Below are 20,400 nucleotides of genomic sequence, written 5' to 3'. Positions count from 1 at the left end.
AATCCCATGTAAAGGGTAGTTCACATCTCCACGGCATGCCTGGGCAGTGTTTTTAGATTTAACTATTCAAGTGGATCAACTTGGTGACATTTTATTTCTCTCTCATTAAAATCGTATCTCTCATAATTTTAAGAGAAATTCTTAGAGTGCCTTACCAGTCCTCATAAACAAGCAGACTAGATGGGCAAGAAAGAAAAACTAGCCCGTGCATTTCTGTTCTTACAAATTTGACATTCTCTAAACCTCCAAGAAGAATCAGGCAAAGATATCTCTCTGCCTCTGGTCTCAAATGCATCAGGCTGTGGAGAGAATTGAAAAATCAGTGAAATTATCTTAAATGCTGTTGACAACATTGTTATTTTTCCCCTTACTTTACTGTATACGTAGATTCCAATGCCATGAGCTTTTGAACCAAAGCCAAACTTTTCATTGTTCCAGGAGTTCTTGATTGGAGGAGTGCTAACTGTCAGTACCTCACCCCAGCAACTAGGGAACACATAGGTAACACCTATATTGACACTTTGGCTTCTTAATGATGATACAGTTTGAACATCAGAATTATACTGAATCCATGCAGTCCCAAAGTTGATGACCGTAGAACCAAGGGAGAAAGGGTGTTTAGTTTACCTTGATCTTTCGTGAGCTCCTCATGTAAAAGTATCCAGAAGCTAAGTAATGAAGTATTGTGCTGAAAGTGAGAAGTATTAGCCCAGGTAAAAACTATTAGAGTTAATTGATTAACCAATTTTAGTCTTAAGATAGATATTTAGATACACAGATGTTGGATAGATGCAAATATATATTTATAAAATATAAAATAATATAAATATTATACATAAATATACATACACCCACACAAATACACATACAGAGAAAATATATATTGAAACTATAAGTAAAAGTACTGAACAGCCCTCTTTTGAGTAGTTGATGGACCCCACAGATAGCCTTGTAGACAGTTCTGAGAGTAATTTCTTACATCTGTGTAGAGCTTCAAGGCTGACAGAGCACTTTTGCCAGCATTGAATCCTCTCTGACTCAGCAGACTTTGGGCAGTCGCTGGCTTTCGGTTCTCTAGAGCTCAGCCTCTCAGAACCTATTGCCCTGATGGGCACTGGGGAGGGAGTGGTGGGAAAGCTCACGGAGGAGGTGGGCAGTGTGCAGGTCTGCCCTGATGACTCACCTTGCTTCTGTAGGTGGGAGGCCACCCCATGGACCGCGTGCTCCTCCTCATGTGGAGGGGGCATCCAGAACCGGGCAGTTTCCTGTGTGGAGGAGGACATCCAGGGGCATGTCAGCTCAGCAGAAGAGTGGAAATGCATGTACACCCCTAAGATGCCCACCGTGCAGCCCTGCAACATTTTTGACTGCCCTAAATGGCTGGCACAGGAGTGGTCTCCGGTAACTGTGACTTCTTTCTTTGTTCATTAGGAGAGTAAGTCCATTCTTCCCTCTCCGCATCATCACCCCACCAGCTACTCTGTCCACCTCCCCACTTCTCCATCTGAGGGGTCTAGATGCCTACTCGTATAGACCCTGGAGTAGGCTTACCCCAAATCAAGCACAGCCAAAAGTAAATGAGTAGGAAAATATATATATATATATATGTATGTATATGTATATTTAGCATGCATGCTTATACACACACATCTTTTTCTTCAAGTGACTTCAAGAAGCCGCTATCACTCCCCATAATGTTCTCTTAAGTAACAAGGGGAGGCAAGTGTCTGCCATGAGTAGCTGAGGCTGAATGAGCCTGAAGCTGTGTAAGCTGTTCTGATGGTTGAGCACAGCAGACCAAAAGTTTGATTTCATTTTTTGTTTCTTATATTTTTTCTATGTCCAAAAAAGTGTCTTCAGTGGATTAAGATGAAATCTATGTCTATTACTCATTGGGAAAAAAAGATGAAAATAGCAATGTAATTAGAATGGAGGTGAAGCAGGATTAACTAAAATGAAAATAGTCTGGACATTAGGAAAGACACTGCAGCAGCTTAAACATAAAACATTAACTGGGGGGCGGGGGGGAAGCTCCTGGATTCTAGTGCCAAAAGGTGTGAAGTGGCAAAGGAGTTGGAAAAGTGAGATGGAATGATGTGTCCTCAGCCACAGAGATGGCCACAGGTTACTCACATGGCTTTGTGGCTGCAGATTAGAGCTGTGATGTCTCTTTCTATCTAGACTTGCTCCCAAGCATGTGGAACCAATTAGTTCCTTTCATCATTTTTCCATGCCACTGTTATCAGTTGGATCAGCCATGCTGCAATATAAATTAGCAATGATGGAAATTTTAAAAATTTAATGTCCATGTGGGAGCTGGCATTTTTCATACTTTAGACCTAACAATCATTAGCAAAGTGACTGAATAAAATTAACATGCAGTCTTGGTAATCAAAAATCAGGCACACTCTATAATTTCTTTTCTGCTTCTCTTTGCTGCTTGGTTTGGGACTTTGCACACAGTGTGTGCTTAAGAACGGCTAACTGACTAATCCAAAGTGAAGAAATTGCCAATGATTTAATGTTCAGCTGCCTTCACACAGAAATAGCCCAACAGAACAAAGATCCCGTGACTAGTAAGAAGTGATATAAAGCCACCAGGAGCCCTTCTGTAGAAGCAGCCGTTTAAAGAGTCTCAGGTGGGAAGTGAGGAACAGTAAACAAGGCTTTGCCTATGAGTCTCCTTTCTTGCGTTCTCCTTCCAGTGTACAGTGACGTGTGGCCAGGGCCTCAGGTACCGTGTGGTCCTCTGCATCGACCATCGGGAAGTGCACACCGGAGGCTGTAGCCCCAAAACCAAGCCCCACATAAAAGAGGAATGCATCATACCCACTCCCTGCTATAAACCCAAAGGTAACTTGATGGGGGCTCTGTAACCAATCTTGTCATGGTTGTGTGTATTCACTGCTGTTTTCAATTCCTTGGAATACTTTTAAGTATCCCAAGTGTTCTTTATAACTATCCTTTGTATCTTAGACTCTACTAAATGGACTTAACTATTTCTAAAAGTCTTTGCAATAGTTTTGCTTGCAAATTGTTTTTAACCACTATGTATTGATGTAATTCTCTCCTGAGTCAGAAAATTAATGGAAGACTGCTGCTGAAAAAAAAAGATCAGATCTACTTGAAGGGAGATATTATAAAGATATTATAGAAGTATATGTGTGATTTACTATTCACATTGCTTGCTATTAAAAACAAGGCAGTAAGATTCATCAAATAAAAAAGAAAGAGGGCTTAAATCAATTAATCAATAAATGTGTGTATATATATATATACATAAATATATGTATGTATATCACTGAATCACCTTGCTATATACTTGAAACTGATACAACATTGTAAATTAACTACACCTCAGTTTAAAAAAAAAAAGGCAGTGAATCCAAACTGTCTGCTTTGCTAAGCATGAAATATACCATACCTCATACTAACAAAACAACAACAAAAAGTTGTTGCTTTTTATATTAAAAGCTTTAAAATTAAAAATTAACATGAAACTGGACTCCAGAATCATAATTTGAAAGGAAAATTAGAATAAATCTATCGATGTCTACAATCCACTGCCTTGCCTATTATAAGTTTTCCACGAATATTACCTTCAGCTCTTGAGTATCATTAGTGTCCTCAAATATAGGAGGATCAGAGGCCACTGATACAGCTGGCAGAGTCAATTCAAAAAGACAGTAAAATAGTACAAGCCTACTATTCATGCTAAGCTGAATGCTCATTATTGAAAAACAGGGATGGTTCAAGCTGTCATAGACACCTTCATTGACCAAGTTCCTTTATCTTGGAGAGGTGAGCTAGTTATAAAACTATGTATGTATATTTGGAACCATTTGCTGGGTTCAAAATGTTAGCAAATCCTTTTGGCTTGGGCAGTTTTACATTTCTCACTGGCTTTGTTTTCTAAATAGTTGTTGCACGTAGAGGATAAAAAGTGATGCCCCAGCTTAAAATAATGCATTTTTTATTTGTTTGTCTTTACCCAGCCACTTCAGAGAAAGAAAAGCAGTTTGTGGGTAACTGTCAGGAGTAAAATCTGTATTTTCACAACTAGGTAGTGAGTCTGGCTCACTAAACATCATTAAAATGCCATATAATTCTATGGTATATGTATATATAGATATATTTCTTTCATCTTTATAATTATATGTTATAAAATGGTAATAGAACCTCACTGGCTCATACTATAAAGGCAAATATGCCTATAAATGACTCTAATAAATATGTCAGAATGCAAATCTTGGCAGTTATTTATGTAGGAGCACTTATAACCTCCCTCTTTATTTTTCTCCTCCACAGTTTTCTTTTTTTTTTTCCAGGAAGTTGTTAGGAAGCTTATTTTGAATTGTTTGACCAAAGCTAGATAAATATGTGAAGCAAGCCAAATTATGGTTTGTGGACCCCCAGTTCCTCATATTCCAATTGTCAGTGAACCTCTGGTGGATACTGCATGATTCAGGTGTCTAAAGCAACATTTTGAGAATTTCAGAGTGGCAGTTTTCTTTGTTTTTTACAGTATGGCATAGATCACACTTAGCCAAAAAGCAAAAGAAAAACAAGTTAGAATTTATGAAAATATCACAATATAATCCACTGTATTTTGTTTTAAAAGATAAATAGTGCTCTATCTTTTCAAGAGGAAATAGTGAAAAGATACTCTGATGATTCTTTATATACATATTGAGCTCCTAGAGTTATAACTTTCATAATAAAAAGACTTCACTCTTCAACATAATAAAGGGCACTCATACACAGAAATTAACTTGAAAACCTATTATTTATAGTTACTAACATCATAACTTTTAGGTAGTACAAAATTGAGAACTGGGGAGGGGAAAATAGCATTTCCTTGAAATCCTAAACTGGTTCTAACCTCTTCTTTTTTGTCTCTATGCGCTGAATTCTTAGAAAAGCTTCCGGTAGAGGCCAAGCTGCCATGGTACAAACAAGCCCAAGAATTCGAAGAAGGAGCCGCTGTGTCGGAAGAGCCCTCGTAAGTTTTCAACCATGAGTTGTTTGGCTTTGGATGCTGATTGGTTTAAAGAAAGAGGTATCTCACCCAGGCTTTCATAGGCTCTGAACTAAGTATACTCCTCTTACCAAGGGTGGAGTGAGGCTTTGGGGCTGTCAGATTGGAGATTTATCAAAGCGTTTCTAAAACATGACTGCTCTCTAAATCTTTTGAGTTATGAAAATGAAAATGTAGTGCCTATCCTCTTCTTCAAAATCTGACCTTGTCTTTTCTCTTGCCAAGAGGCTGAAGGTAAGAAAGTCCAGGCTGCATCTGATGATGTAGCATAGATTTGCTGTGGAAGCCTAGGCAGCTTTTTACACTCCTTATCTCCCAGCTTTGCAGTATAGCCACTCACAAAAATGAAAGGGTAAGTGAAATATATCTGAAAGCAAAGGAAACTCATTAGCTTTTCTTTCCCCTTTCTTGCTGGATCGGTAGTAGATGGATGCCAGGTCTCTGCCCCACTTGCTCACGGTCACACAACTGCTCAGTTTAATCAGGGCCGTGAAATCTGTAAGACCACTAGATGCTTCACAAGAGAAAACAAGGAATCGAGACAGATTGATCGATCAAATAACTGCATACTGATCTACTAGAATACACTGATAGGCCTCTCTGCTGCATCATCTTTAAAAATTTGCGAAAGCACTTTATTGATGAATTTCATCTATGTCCAAAGCAATTTCTCCAACTGATGATTATCTAGTTTATTTAATACAAGCATTAGGCTCAGTACTATGCATTAATACATATGACATGTTATGTGAGCTTCCAAGAGCTCGCAGTATAGCATTCAGGATACAAAATGATTTCCAAATATAGTTGTTCAGTTGCTAAGTCATGTCTGACTCTGCCACCCCATGGACTTCAGCATGCAAGGCTTCCCTGTCCTTCACTGTCTCCCTGAGTTTGCTCAAACTCACGTCCATTAAGTCAATGATGCCATCCAACCATCTCATCCTCTGTCGCCGGCTTCTCTTCTTGCCTTCAGTCTTCCCCAGGATCAGGGTCTTTCCCAAAGAGTTGGCTCTTCGCATTTAGTAGGCTTTACTAAATTTTACTAAATATATAAATTAGCATTGTAATCTATATGTTTAAAAGCAATCTGGACTCTCCTCTGAATCATCCTGTTTGAATCAAAATCTGATATTGTTTGCCAGAATACAAATTGTGTTCTGAATCACACCCTAAACATCAAGAGACTGAAAAAGAAATCCAAAATGCAAATTGGTACAATGACCAAAGTTCAATTTGTAAAGAAATGGTACTTAGTCACTTGTTTCACAGAAAAATGGTTTATATATGAGCAAACACATTTCTTAAAAGATAAGAAGCAAAACATAGATTATTTCTGTGTTATAAAGTTGCGGCAGCTTTTTTTTTTTTTTTTCTGCTTCTTTGAGGAAAGGCTTTAAGAAAAATCAGCTAACCACTACAGAACTTTGGAGGAAAGTCAGTGGTTAAACATTACAGTGCAACTTTTATGTGACTATATAAAAGCTTAAAACTTTTTGTTTCTCTCCTGCCAGTACCTGGCTTGACAGGCCTTCTTGTTCCTGGAGAGGAAGGAAGCAGTTCATTTTAGAGGGATATTAACTCTTGAATCCACTAAGGTCCTATTTGAGACAGAAAGATGCCGTATAATTGGAGCTAGTCACTCCTTATATGTATTCTTAGGTTAATATACATTTAAAGCCAGTTAGGTTTTATTTTACCTAAATAAACTCTGCTCTCCTGTACATTATATTCTGTCATGCGGTCTAAAGCATAATTATGTATGTAATATTGCATTATGGTCAATGTTAAATAATATAGCAAAGTTTAAATTAGATCAAAACATCTTATACCAATAATTAGACACATTTCCCATTACTAGATACTTCTTAAACAAAAGCTATAACTAAATTTTAATGCTTCTGCAAAAGCATTACATAGACCACAACATTATATATCCATATTTTAGTAATGAGTGTTTTCCACTAAACTTCTGATTAAGATGCATTATGCTTAACTTTAATCCTAACAAATCCCTAAACTAGTTAAACACATAATTTTAACCATTGAAACTATAGCCATATATTAGATTATTAAATTTTACTCTTGGTGTAATGGAATTGCCATCTTGGCATGATTAATCTGAATTGAAGTAGATTGTAATTAGAGTGCTAGTGCTGGGTAAAGGAAATGTGTACTATAAATATTATGCTCAGAACAATAATTACTTTTATACCAAAATGAAATAAATGACAGCTGTAGAATGCTGTAATGAAAGGTATATGGTTTCCACATTTTAATATACTTTACATGTTTCATGCACTGAACCCTAGAAAGGTCCTATGTGTCACATTCTTTTTTTAATTGATTTTGAAATTTAAAAACATAATTTTGCATGGTCTTAATTCTTTTTATGCCATATAGACTAGTTTCTAAATGTATGGAGCAACCTATAATTATTTTCCATACTATAATGAAAAAATGATATACTGTCAGCAAGTCTTTCTTCTCCCCACAGAAGGGACACACATTGCTTAAATTAAACAGTAATGTTTAGAAGCTGTGGTTGTCACTTCTGAACTCATCAGAGAAGAGAATCAGGAATAGTGGTCCAGGACTATTATCTCCTGCTTTAGCTCCAGTTAACATTCAGAGTCCTGTAGTAAAACAGCAAATATCATTTATTTCCCCTTTTGTAAAGTAGAAAACATTATCACTAGCCTGACTCATTGAATACTAGAAGAAAATATGTAACTTTAAATCTTTAGTAGATGGAGATACAATTATTGAATAATAGATTCTTTTGGTAACCCTAAAATAGAAAAAAAAATATATATATATATAGGTTAGTACTGTATCCAAAAACATGTAGGAAAGCAACCACTCTAAGACATGTTTAGAAAAAACCTGTAGTAAAGACTGAAAACTGAACTGCCAAAAAAATAACTAAATCTTTATAGGAGTATATACCAGCTTTGTTGTCCTACTAAACTAAATGCCCTGCAGAAGATACAAATACAATTATCAGTTTCATAGAATAACTGAAATAAATATCACATGATGGTAATGTCTTGAGCTAAACAAAAGTTCATTCAGGTTTTCCCATCTCATGCTATGGAACAATCTGGTTTGTCTTACGAAGCTACAGCTTCATTTAGAAATGCATTTAGATGTTTTTTTTCTGCAGCAACAGACTGGTTTATTTACAACGTATTTGATTCATATAGTATGAAGATAGGAATATTGCCTGAGTCTATTTTCTTGATCTGCAGAAAATGATTTCTTAACCCACATGTAGAAATCTTGCTCTCTAAATTGACTTTTCACTGGTGACCATAATTTCCCTTAATCCACACATAGGTTTTTATCAGGTTTCCCTGACAACCAACCTCAAAAATCTTTAAGCAGTGTATGTTTGTTTCTCTTGATTGAGCAGGACAACATGAACAAGATCCAACCCAAACTGAAACTAAGAGATGGGGTGGGGGGCACTTTAGCTAGTGAAACAGATTCAGCACAGAAAACCGTATAAATTAATACAATAAAGTGAACTTGCTTCTGAGGATGTCAGCTGAGCAATCCATAGAAATCCTTGCTACCTAATTAATGCAGAAAAAAATATGATTTAAGATAGACTTTTGCAAAAAGTAAGATTCTGGGAGAGTTGCATTTTTCTGAGGATAATAGCAGTGCCATTCTTGCACTGGCAAGGGGAAAATAGGAGAGGGACTTAGGGAATTCTCTTCTGCCTTTATTTAAATTATGTGTTTTTGCATTTGCTTTCAGTTGATGAGAGTATTATCAGGTTTAGAACACATCCTTGAAATGCCAGCTGATTGCTTCCACAAACAAATATGTGGAAATAGCTTTCTAGATATTTTTTTAACCATCAAAATTTTACTTGTGTTTGGTAAGGAATCAGAACTACAACTGGTCATACAACTGTATTCATTAATTAAGTGGAAGCTAAAGAAACCACTTGATTTCCCATCTCCTGCTTTTATACCTTCCTTTTAGTCTTTGTTGGGATGTGTGCATAAACAGCACAACCACCTCAAGCCACATACACAACACAGTCACTTTGACAGCTTAATTTCTTGAGCAAAAATGAAATGCTGGTGACTTCTGGGATCTAACAAGACAGCTCTCTGCCGCTGTTGTAGTTAATCAGCTGGTCTTCTTAAAAACCCTAATCTGACTTGAAATAGGAAGGAAATTTTTCATTTTCTTAACTTCTTCAAGCCACTAATAAGCCACTCAATACCCTAGAGGGTATAATCTGTTAAGTGAGGGCTTAAGGCTTAAGTATGTGTGTGCTCAGTCATGTCCAACTCTTTTTGACCCCCATGGACTATATAGCCTACCAGGCTCCTCTGTCCATGGAATTCTCCAGGCAAGAATACTAGAGTGGGTTGCCATTTCCTCCTCCATGGGATCTTCCAAACCCAAGAATCAAACCCACATCTCTTGAGTCTCCTGCATTGGCAGGAGGGTTCTTTACCACTGCACCACCTGGGAACCCCCAAGGCTTAAGAAAATGGTGTGGCCTGGCAGCTTTTGATCCTTTCACTTTCTCTTTAGATTATCTCCTTTCTGAATCCAGTCATCCCAGGAAGAAGAAGGTGGAACTAATTGGGCATCTAGGGAGCCAGGTATCCCCCCAGATTGATTTCAGTCACCAGGAGTTCTGCTTGGATGGCTCAGAACAAGTGACAGGAGGCAGGTGGTTGTTTCCCTTAGATACGCCTTGACCAACATCACCATTTTAACCAGCCATTCCTCCATCTAACCCTGGCACATCGTGGCACACAGGTGGAGACCCTTACCATTGTTTTGCTTCAAAGTTACAATTGGGTGGTCCTCTGTGCCTTGATCTTGCACTTAAAAAAAGTCTTGACTTATTTTATTAGATTTTCATTGAACAGCTTGACTGCATGGTTTGGAAAACATTTTTTGGCTGCAACATAAATATTTGCCATAAATAACCTTGGTGTGAGCCATTTTAAAAAGGAAGAAGGAAAGCAAGCAGGCAGAAGGCAGCAGTAATATCTGGATGCCAGATGGCATCAGCTTAGTGATGGGGCTGTTCAGTAAGAGGCAAAGAGGAATTCCTGTCATGCATCTGTGTGAACAGAACCCACAAGGAATTAAATACAGAAAGAAAAGCCAATAAGAGTCACCATGGTTATTCTATAGTCATTAAATGGCTTGTTTACCTTGTTGAAAATAGTATTTAAATATATAATATTTAAGAGTATGTTAGTCCATATTTATATCTAGTAAGTTGTCTGAGAATGTGGATGGCTTAACTCAGTGGTTAAGAATGTGAATTCATGTTTTTATAAAGTGGTTAGAAATGTTAATTGGGTGACACATGTCTATATTTTCCCCCAAAGAATATTTAGGGAATCAAAAATTGGTAATGGAACCAGATAATTTTGTTGTTCATACGCTTAATGTAAAATACCTCAAGTACATTCTCTTTGTGAATCTCAGGCCATAGAACATAAAAAGAAATATCTTAAGGGAGAAACAGATATATCTCTTATGAATCAAGAGTCACCTAAGGTTAAGAATTGTAAACACTGTTTGCTGATCATTAAATCCTCAGAAAGGATGTTGAAGCAGAACATGACATTAGAATTAGACAATAAAAACAGCACAACAGCATTTAATTTTAATTTGGCACCTGCAAAGTGAAAGCCTCATACTGGCCAGAATGAATGAGCCCTGATTCCCATAACCATCATCACTTCCCTCCCTTCCAGCTCCTTCCTTTCTGGGCTCCTGGTCTCTTCCCTTATATCATCTACAGAATTCTTAATATAAATTCTTTGGGTGATCATGTATTTTAGATAATACTGGACCTCCTGATTGTTCACATCTCCCAGTGAAAGTAATTGAATTTACTCTTAAGTCACCTGCTCTGGGCCAGATTTTGTGCCAAATGCAGATTTTGTAAAAAGAAATCCAATAGTCCTTGCCCTCAAGAAACCTTGAGTGTGTGCTTACCACAGGCATGATAAGATTGTGACCAAAGTGTTGAGTATTGGCCAGTCATCCACAGATTGAACAAACGAGTCAGCTATTTGGAAGAAATGACCTTTGGGGTTTGGGTATGCACAGCACAATCGTGTTAATGATTTCACAAGAAGTGTAGGAGAATTTTTTATTGAATTCCCGAATTCTCTCTACTACTCTGTGTTCTCTGAGCTCCAGTATCAGGATAGTTAAGCTAATACATGGTAAAAATGCACAAATACAAGAAACGAGAGAAAGAAGACTGTGATAGAAACCACAGGTTTCGTGGGGGCATAAATGTGGGGATTGGCCAATGATGATGATATGTTTATGTATCTGACTTTGACTCTCAAACTAGCACTTGAGGAAAGATTATTTGATCTTTTTATATAGCAAATGATTAGATATTTTATATCAGAAAATGTACCTCATTAATCTGTTAGGTGTTGAAAAATATACTACCAAAATCCTTGATAATTTCCTGAAATTTTTCAGATATATCAGGCTGCCAACTATGTGAGTTGGTGAGGGGGTGGGGGTGAGTCTCTGTATTTGTGTGCTCAAACAAGAAAACAGCCCTGCTGGAATCAAATTAAAAAGCACTTTAACTATTACTCACAGAGAGCAAGGTAACCCACTCCAGTATTCTTGCCTGGAGGATCCCTTGGACAGAGGAGCCTGATGAGCTATAGTCCATAGGGGCACAAAGAGTCACACACAACTGAAGCGATATAGCACACACAAGCATGGTTAGCAGCATGCCTGGTGGTGGAAAGTGTGGGCTCCAGGGACAGACTCCTTGAATGTGAATCATGGATTCCCCCCAGTAGTAACAGGGGACCCTGACAAGTCACTTAACCCCACAGGCTTTAATTTCCTCACTGAGAAATGAACATAATGGTATCTATATCATAAAGATGTTGAGAGGATTAAGTTATGTGTAAAGTGCCCGATATGCAAGAAACTCTAGGTGTCAACTGCGGCTATGGTTTTACCTTTTCCAGTATCATTCATCTTTCTTGAGAATATTGAAAGCAAACATGTTTCATAATCATTCGTTTCCAATTGGAGAAATTGAGAGAGGTGGTATCTCTGCTTCATACATGTTATATCATATAGCGTGTGAGACAACCACAAGTGACCACAAATACCCTCCAATTTCAGCTCATGGCTTTTAGCTAACACCACTTCTCTGCATCCCCTCTATATTTCTGAGACTCTTTTAAGACTCGCTTATAGGCATCTCACTTTGAATTTAGCCAGAAATTTATCCTAAAGGACAAAGGTTAGTTACTTTGATTTGAACAAAAAGCAATCTGTAACAAATGGCAAAAATAAGGAAAGTTTGGAAAGTGCTCATCCTCCGTCAGCTCTGAGTTACATACAGTTGATCTCCCAAGCTTGCTCCCAGCATACACGGAGACAGAAAAATGAATAACAAATTCAAGAGAGCAGACAGAGACATTTTTATGTAGCCACTAGAAAAGGCTTTCTTGCGAACCAGTAAGTTCTAAATGTGTCAGCCCCTCCTACTGTCTCCACTTAATGCTTATTCCGCAGTTACTTTCAGAGCTAAATCTGAACTGTTGCTCAGCTGAGCCCTAGAGAGTGGCAAAGACAAATTCCTGGGATCCTCGTGTGCCAGAATAAAGCATGGACCCTGTCGGCACCAATATGTTAAGTCCATTAAGGTCATTTTTAATGAACTGAACTTTTCATTGGAAAGCTTTGCCAAACTTGTTGAATTAAGGGGAAGAGACCTTTACAAAATTACGAGATAAACTAATTCTGCTCTGTGTGAAGAAGAAATGGTTCATGGCAAGTATTCTGAGTTTACAGTATTTTATATGTTTATCAAATTCAGGGAAAAGAATGTACATTGAAATCTACATTCTGTTATTAAGCTAAGAATTCCAAATGCGCTGATTGCATTGTATGCTCCGATGGTATTTTAGTCCCTGGGACCTGGGTTGTTTGTTTGTTTTTGAGATTTTAAAAACAAACTTTATTTGATATTTCCATAAGCTCCCTTACTCCAGATTTTGCTAAAAGCCTCCATAAGATTATCTTTTTTTGTCGTTGTTGTTATATTTTTTAAATATAAATTTATTTATTTTAATTGGAGGTTAATTACTTTGCAATATTGTATGGGACCTGGTTTTTTAAATCTTCAGACTAGCCTCAAGGCAAACCAAACTTTTAAATCATGTTCTGTTCACATAGGTCAGAAAAGCAGTGGAGAGAAAGATGGTCTGAAACAAGTGTCCTAGCCTCATTTTTCATTTGGGAAGAATGATTTGGCTCCATTTGTATCCGCAACAAACAGTTAAAAGTCTATATTCTTTTTTTCCCAAATCTCTGTGCGTAATGAGTTTTAAAAAGGGGGCTTCTCTAACCTAGGAACACTTCCAGAATGCTCCAAAGTCTTCACTGATGGGTGGCTGGCTATAAAATAACCAGTGTTAGATCAGCATCATATATAAATTACTGAAGGCAGCCTCTGATTCAAAACTGCCCCCAAATCCTTTTATTCTATAAAACAGCATTTTTATTGAGATTTAACTGAAGTATAATAGACACAGAATTTAAACTTGCTTCAAGCTGCATGATAACCCAAACTGAGCTCATCAAGATGAATTGAGGCCTCCCCATACTGCCCAAGGGCAGCTCTAAGAATATAAATAAATCAGCCTATGATAGCCACTAAATCTGGGCACATTCACTTCTCAAAAGACCATAAGAAACGTTTAAACAGGAAAAGGTTATTGGATTTTCCATGCCAATGCCTGGAAAGGTCTTAGGCTTTTTATCTCGCTTGCTTTCAATCTCTGGGGCCAAGAATAAACCCAATATCAAATCACTCATAACATCAATCCTTAACCTCTTATTTATCCATTCACTCACTCATTTTTTTTGATGTATTTATTGAGCACCTATTATGTGAAGTTCTATATTCATGGAGGTTTGCTCTTATGAAGAGAGTTATACCATAAATGTTCACACTTGATTATCAAAAACTGATCACTGTTATAAGAAAATGAATGAAGAAGTGCTCTCGGAGAGTCTGATTGGGGCTTTCAATAGGTCCAAGGTCACGGATGTCTTCTTTGAGAAAGGACGTTTCAGCTGAGACCTGTTAAGATGAATCGAAGTTATTCTAAACTGAGAGGAAAAGGAGATTCATCCAGGGAGTGACCCACACATTTCAAAACTTTGAACCAGGAAAGAACAACACACGTTTAAGCAAGTGAAGGAAGACGAGTATGTCTGGAAGCCAATGATGAGGGGAGAATGGTAGGAGTGGAAGGTGGATAATGGCATAATGTAACCATGGTAAGGAGTTTAGCTTTCATTCTGAATATAACAGGAACAATTAAAAGCTTTACATTTTAAGAACCTCCCGGCTACAGCATGAATAAGGAGTTAGTAAGGGCCAATAGAGGAAGAAAACAGACCAGTGGCTATTGTGGAAGTTCAGGAGAGAGCAGATGTTAGCTTCAGTGATCTGGCTTATGTGGCATTGTGAGAGCCAGGACAGTGAGTTGGTGAAGAGCATGGATTCTATAGTAAATGGCCATGGTTTAAATCTTGACTCTGCCATTTATTTAGCAGTATGACCTTGGGAATATCTGTGTGTCGATTTTATTGTCTAGAAGTGGGGATGAAAATATTATTGTTAAAATACAATCTTTAGAAAGTTAAAATCATGATTTCTGTTAATAAATATAAAATGAGCACATGTCAAATTTTTGTTTAACTCTTGAATTATGAAGAAACCAATAAAATGATAAAACAAATTCTAATGTGAATTGGATTTAGAAAAGTTTGTATTTTCTATCAGGCAAAATTATTTCCATTGACATGAACAGAAAAATAACGTCCATCACTTTGAACAAAAAAATATCTCCATCATTACAGGCCCTCTACAAGGAACGTTGCATCTCTGCTGCTGCTAAGTCACTTCAGTCATGTCCAACTCTGTGCAACCCCATATTCGGCAGCCCACCAGGCTCCCCCATCCCTGGGATTCTCCAGGCAAGAACACTGTAGTGGGTGGCCATTTCCTCCTGCAGTGCATGAAAGTGAAAAGTGAAAATTGAAAAAGTGAAGTCGCTCAGTCGTATCTGACTCTTAGCGACCCCATGGATTGCAGCCTACCAGGCTCCTCCATCCATGGGATTTTCCAGGCAAGAGTAGTGGAGTGGGGTGCCATTGCCTTCTCCATTGCATCTCTATATAGGTGCAAAATAGACCAGCTTCCTTAGAATTTGACAGCCCCTGTAATCTGCTAGACTTCCCATTGAAAGAAAGCCAGTAATCTTGTTTGCCCATTTAACGATGTTTCTGACAATACCCATCTCCTAACAATGTTATAACAAGTTAATGTATAGAAATGCTTAAAGCATATCAGTGAGCTGCTTGTATATTTTGGAAATTAATCCTTTGTCAGTTGTTTCATTTGCTATTACTTTCTCCCATTCTGAGGGTTGTCTTTTCACCTTGCTTATAGTTTCCTTTGCTGTGCAAAAGCTTTTAAGTTTAATCAGTTCCCACTTGTTTACTTTTGTTTTTATTTTCATTACTCTAGGACGTGGGTCATAGAAGATCTTGCTTTGATTTATGTCATCCAGTGTTCTGCCTATGTTTTCCTCTAAGAGTTTTATAGTTTCTGGTCTTACATTTAGGTCTTTAATCCATTTTGAGTTTATCTTTGTGCATGGTGTTATGAAGTGTTCTAATTTCATTCTTTTACATGTAGCTGTCCAGTTTTCCCAGCACCATTTATTGAAGAGGCGCTCTTTGCCCCATTGTATATTCTTGCCTCCTTTATCAAAAATAAGGTGCCCATAGGTGCATGGGTTTATTTCTGGGCTTTCTGTCTTGTTCCATTGGTCTATATTTCTGTTTTTGTGCCAGTAGCATACTGTCTTGATGGATGTAGCTTTGTAATATAATCTGAAGTCAGGAAGGTTGATTCCTCTAGCTCCATTCTTCTTTCTCAAGACTGCTTTGGCTATTTGGGGTCTTTTGTGTTTCCATGTGAATTGTGAAATTTTTTGTTCTAGTTCTGTGGAAAATGCCATTGGTAATTTGATAGGGATCACATTGAATCTGTAGATTGCATTTGGTAGTATAGTCATTTTCACAATATTGATTCTTCCTACCCAGGAACATGGAATATCTCTCCATCTGTTTATGTTGTTTTTGATTTCTTTCATTAGTGTCTTATAATTTTCTGTGTATAGTTCTTTTGTCTCCTTAGGTAAGTTCATTCCTAGATATTTAATTCTTTTTGTTGCAATGGTGAATGGAATTGATTCCTTAATTTCTCTTTCTGATTTTCCATTGTTAGTATATTGACAAAGGATGAATTTCCAAAATATACAAGCAGCTCACACAACTCAGTGCCAGAAAAACAAACAACCCAATCAAAAAATGAGGGAAAGACTTAAACAGACGTTTCTCCAAAAAAGACATACAGATGGCTGACAAACATATGAAAAGATACTCAACATGGCTCATTATTAGAGAAATGCAAATCACAACCACAATGAGATATCACCTCACACCGGTCAGAATAGTCATCATCAAAAGTCTACAAACCGTAAATGCTGGAGAGGGTGTGGAGAGAAGGGAATGCTCTTGCACTGCTGGTGGGACTGTACATTGATATAGCTGCTATGGAAGTCGGTGTGGAGATTCCTTTAAAAACTAGGAATAAAACCACCATATGACCCAGCAATCCCACCCCTAGGCATATACCCTGAGGAAACCAAAATTGAAAAAGATGCATGTATCCATTCATTGCAGCACTATTTACAATAGCTAGGACATGGAAGCAACCTAAATGTCCATCGACAGATGAATGGATAAAAAAGTTATACATATATACAATGGAATATTATTCAGCCATAAATGGAACACATTTGAGTCAGTTCTGATGAGGTGGATGAACCTAGAACCTATTATACATAGTGAAGGGCGTCAGAAAGAGAAATATGAATATCATATCCCAATGCATATATGCGGAATCTAGAAAATGGTACTGAAGAATTTATTTACAGGGCAGCAGTGGAGAAACAGACATAGAGGATAGACTTATGGACATGGGGAGAAGGGAGGAGAAGGTGAGATGTATGGAAAGAGTAACATGGAAACTTACATTACCATATGTAAAATAGATAGCCAACAGGAATTTGCTGTATGGCTCAGGGAACTCAAACGGGGCTCTGTATCAATCTAGAGGGGTGGGATGGGGTGGGAGATGGGAGGAAGTTTCAAAAAGGAGGGGATATATGTATACCTAAAGCTGATTCATATTGAGGTTTGACAGAAAACAACAAAATTCTGTAAAGCATTTATCCTTCAATTAAAAAATAAATAAAAATATCAGTGAACATTAACTGTTACTGTGGTGGTTGTTGCTGCTGTTATATCAAGGTATATGTAGTGGAGATAGAAATAAATGGATTTCAGATATACTTTCAAGGGAGAATTAGTAGAATTTGGAAATTGTTTGAAAGTGAGAAGTTAAGGAAAATGCAGGATCAAGAGTAAATCCTAAGTTTTCATGTGAGCAAGTGGCTGCCCAGTTGAATCATTTGCTGTGATGAAGGTTGGAAGAAGAATCAGATGCTGAGGAGGGGAATCAAGAGTTCCATTTTGAACACTTTAAGCTGGAGATAACTTTGAAATATCCAAGTGAACATGTCAGTCAGGAGGGATGTCAATGTGTAGTGGTTAAGAGCATGAAGCTCTTCTAGGTGTGTGGTTTATACCCCTTCCCTCATCTACATATTAAATGGGGATGATAATTCTTATCTCATTAGATTATTCTTGGGTTTTAACATTTATTTGTAAAGCAGTTAGAAGTGAGACTGGTACCTAAGACACACTATATAATGTTTTAAAACATTAAATATATTAATGTTTATTCCTTTCAAAGAGTAAAATGGCTCCCTATCCCAAATCTTAATTTAAAAAAAAAAGTTTCAGTATGAAGCCCAGATAAAAGGTCTAGACTGGAGAGTCAATACATAGAATTGCCTGAACTTTGGTGGTTTTTGAAACCAAGAATCACTGATGAGCACATCAGAAGACCACACCAAACTGAGCCTCAGGCACTGCAATATTTAGAGTTTGAGGAGAGGAGGATTTAGAAAAGGAGTCTGAGAAGGAAGTGACCAGAAAACAAAAACAAGCAAAGTTTGATGCCTTGTGAGTTGAGGAGAAAGTAATTCAAGGAAAGAGGCACAATCAGGTGTCTTGGATGCTCCTGAAAATAAGATAATTGAAGACTGGATATGTCAGGAATAGCAGAAAATTTGAGGCTAATACTCTGAAACGTTTATTATCAACTCTCTTTCTCCTGTCTTTTCTCTTCTTGTTAAAGCAGAATAACATCCTGATGGTCAAGAGGGTCCCACTCTTAGTAAGATTCCTTCTAATGTCTTGTCTGGAACCACATCAGAGAAAGCTGGCTCAGACTCACAAGATGAGTTTAACAGAGTACTCAGATGTATGAGGTCCTAGACTTTGAAAGAGTCCAGTCATCTCTGGCTTTTTGGAACTTGGAGAGAGCTCTGATCTCCCACAGCATTTCCTTCTAGTACAAAGTCTCTTTGAAAGGAAAATGGATTTTTAATGCAGTCAGCCTTTCTTCCCCTCCTTCCAACACTGAGCATTTCTGCAAGAAAGCCATTGAGGCATTCTTGCAGAGGCCAGCTGCCTCTCAAAGAACTCAAAAGGGCATCATTATCATGAGAAAATGATGTCAACTGCTTGGAAAATGCCACTAAATATAGCTCTCCCAGGATGCCTTAGAGAATTAGGGAACTGAGTCCTTCCTTCCCATCACTGGTTAGCACTACTAGATGGGGTAGTCACTGAATTTTGTTTCAAATAATCATACTGGTGACTGCACCAAAATTGTCATTTGTTTTGTCAGCTTAATTTCTAGAACCATTCTATTCTTGCTTATACTACTGGGCACTTTACATTGCTGAACACCCTCCCAATTCAGGCATGATATGGATGTGAAGAATCTATGACAAAAAAGTGGTGCTATTAGATATTTCGTAGAGCGGTATCTTGGATACCTTTACAAAATTGTGCTTGGAGACTTCAATATGCATTGTATAACTAGCACGAATTATTTGCAGTTCCAGAAAGTTGTAAGCTAACAGCAGTAGTTGAGAAATATTTTTATAATTCCACATGAGGATCAAGTATCCTTGACTAAAGAATTTTCACAATAAGTTAGATTCTCATTTATTTGGAATGATTTAGGTATCAAGTATGGCTCTAAGTAAATGTAGAGGCATATCTTGGATAAGTATACTCTCAACACCTTAATGCTTTAGCTATATTTTTAAATAATCATTTTAAGTCTGTCTTAGTATGATGGATTTTATAATTCTAAAACTCCTAAAGTGATACAGTTACAGAATTGCCTTCCCTTTGTAGCATTCCCACATTTTATTTGTTTACTAGTTTGAAGGTTTTTATTAAAAAAAAAAACTTTTAATTTCATAGAGACATTGAATAAATAATTAAGTAGATGAAAGAATGTGTTTCTATTTCCCTTTCTAACTTTCTTTCCCACCCAGCAGCAATGTGTTTTTCTTATAGATCCAAATGGCTCATACATAGATCCAAATGCCCAGCTAGATTTTAGGTAACTGTACCTTTTCCTAAAGATTTTACTGTCTCAAAGATTGTCCAAAATCAGAAGAACCAACTCTTTTAAGGCTAAAAAAAAAGAAGAGAAAAAGATTGATTAAAAATAAGATGAAGTAATACGAAATATCATTTTTACCAATAACATATAATGATTTTTTGGTCTCCAAATGACATATTTATGTAAAAGACTTTCTGGTTAATTTGGCATAGAATTACTTATACAATATTTTATTTTTCCAATGTACTCTTCTCCAGATCCCTCTGTGGTCACTGTTAAATGAGAAAATTTTAGAATGGGAATAATCATGAATCTCATGCAAATATAAAATAAACATCTGTCAAAGATTGTATTGACTTCGTTAATTAATGAAGAAACTAGGAAGATGTTCGGAGAAGGCAATGGCACCCCACTCCAGTACTCTTGCCTGAAAAATCCCATGGACGGAGGAGCCTGGTGGGCTGCAGTCCAAGGGGTCGCTCAGAGTCAGACACGACTGAGCGAATTCACTTTCACTTTTCACTTTCATGCATTGGAGAAGGAAATGGCAACCTACTCCAGTGTTCTTGCCTGTAGAATCCCAGGGATGGCGGAGCCTGGTGGGCTACCATCTATGGGGTCACACGGAGTCAGACACGACTGGGGCGATGCAGCAGCAGCAGCAGCAGGAAGATGTTACAAC

The 20,400-nt window shown here is 37.4% G+C and overlaps 1 protein-coding gene across 2 annotated transcripts in view; it reads left to right on the top strand.

The window, feature by feature from the left end:
- Window positions 1-20,400, top strand: part of ADAMTSL1 (ADAMTS like 1) — a 797,811-nt gene that overhangs the window by 547,268 nt on the left and 230,143 nt on the right. The window contains exons 11-13 of one of the 2 annotated variants that reach the window (XM_040238476.1): window positions 1,197-1,401; window positions 2,706-2,853; window positions 4,918-5,002. In XM_040238476.1, the coding sequence (XP_040094410.1) occupies window positions 1,197-1,401; window positions 2,706-2,853; window positions 4,918-5,002 (438 nt within the window). Of the gene's footprint in view, window positions 1-1,196; window positions 1,402-2,705; window positions 2,854-4,917; window positions 5,081-20,400 lie in introns of those variants that run through there. The other variant, XM_040238469.1, reaches the window with a different exon arrangement.

Source organism: Oryx dammah, unplaced genomic scaffold (genome assembly GCF_014754425.2).
Source record: "Oryx dammah isolate SB20612 unplaced genomic scaffold, SCBI_Odam_1.1 HiC_scaffold_1, whole genome shotgun sequence".
Taxonomy (NCBI): Eukaryota; Metazoa; Chordata; class Mammalia; order Artiodactyla; family Bovidae; genus Oryx; species Oryx dammah.
This window is presented reverse-complemented; position numbering and strand designations above follow the sequence as displayed.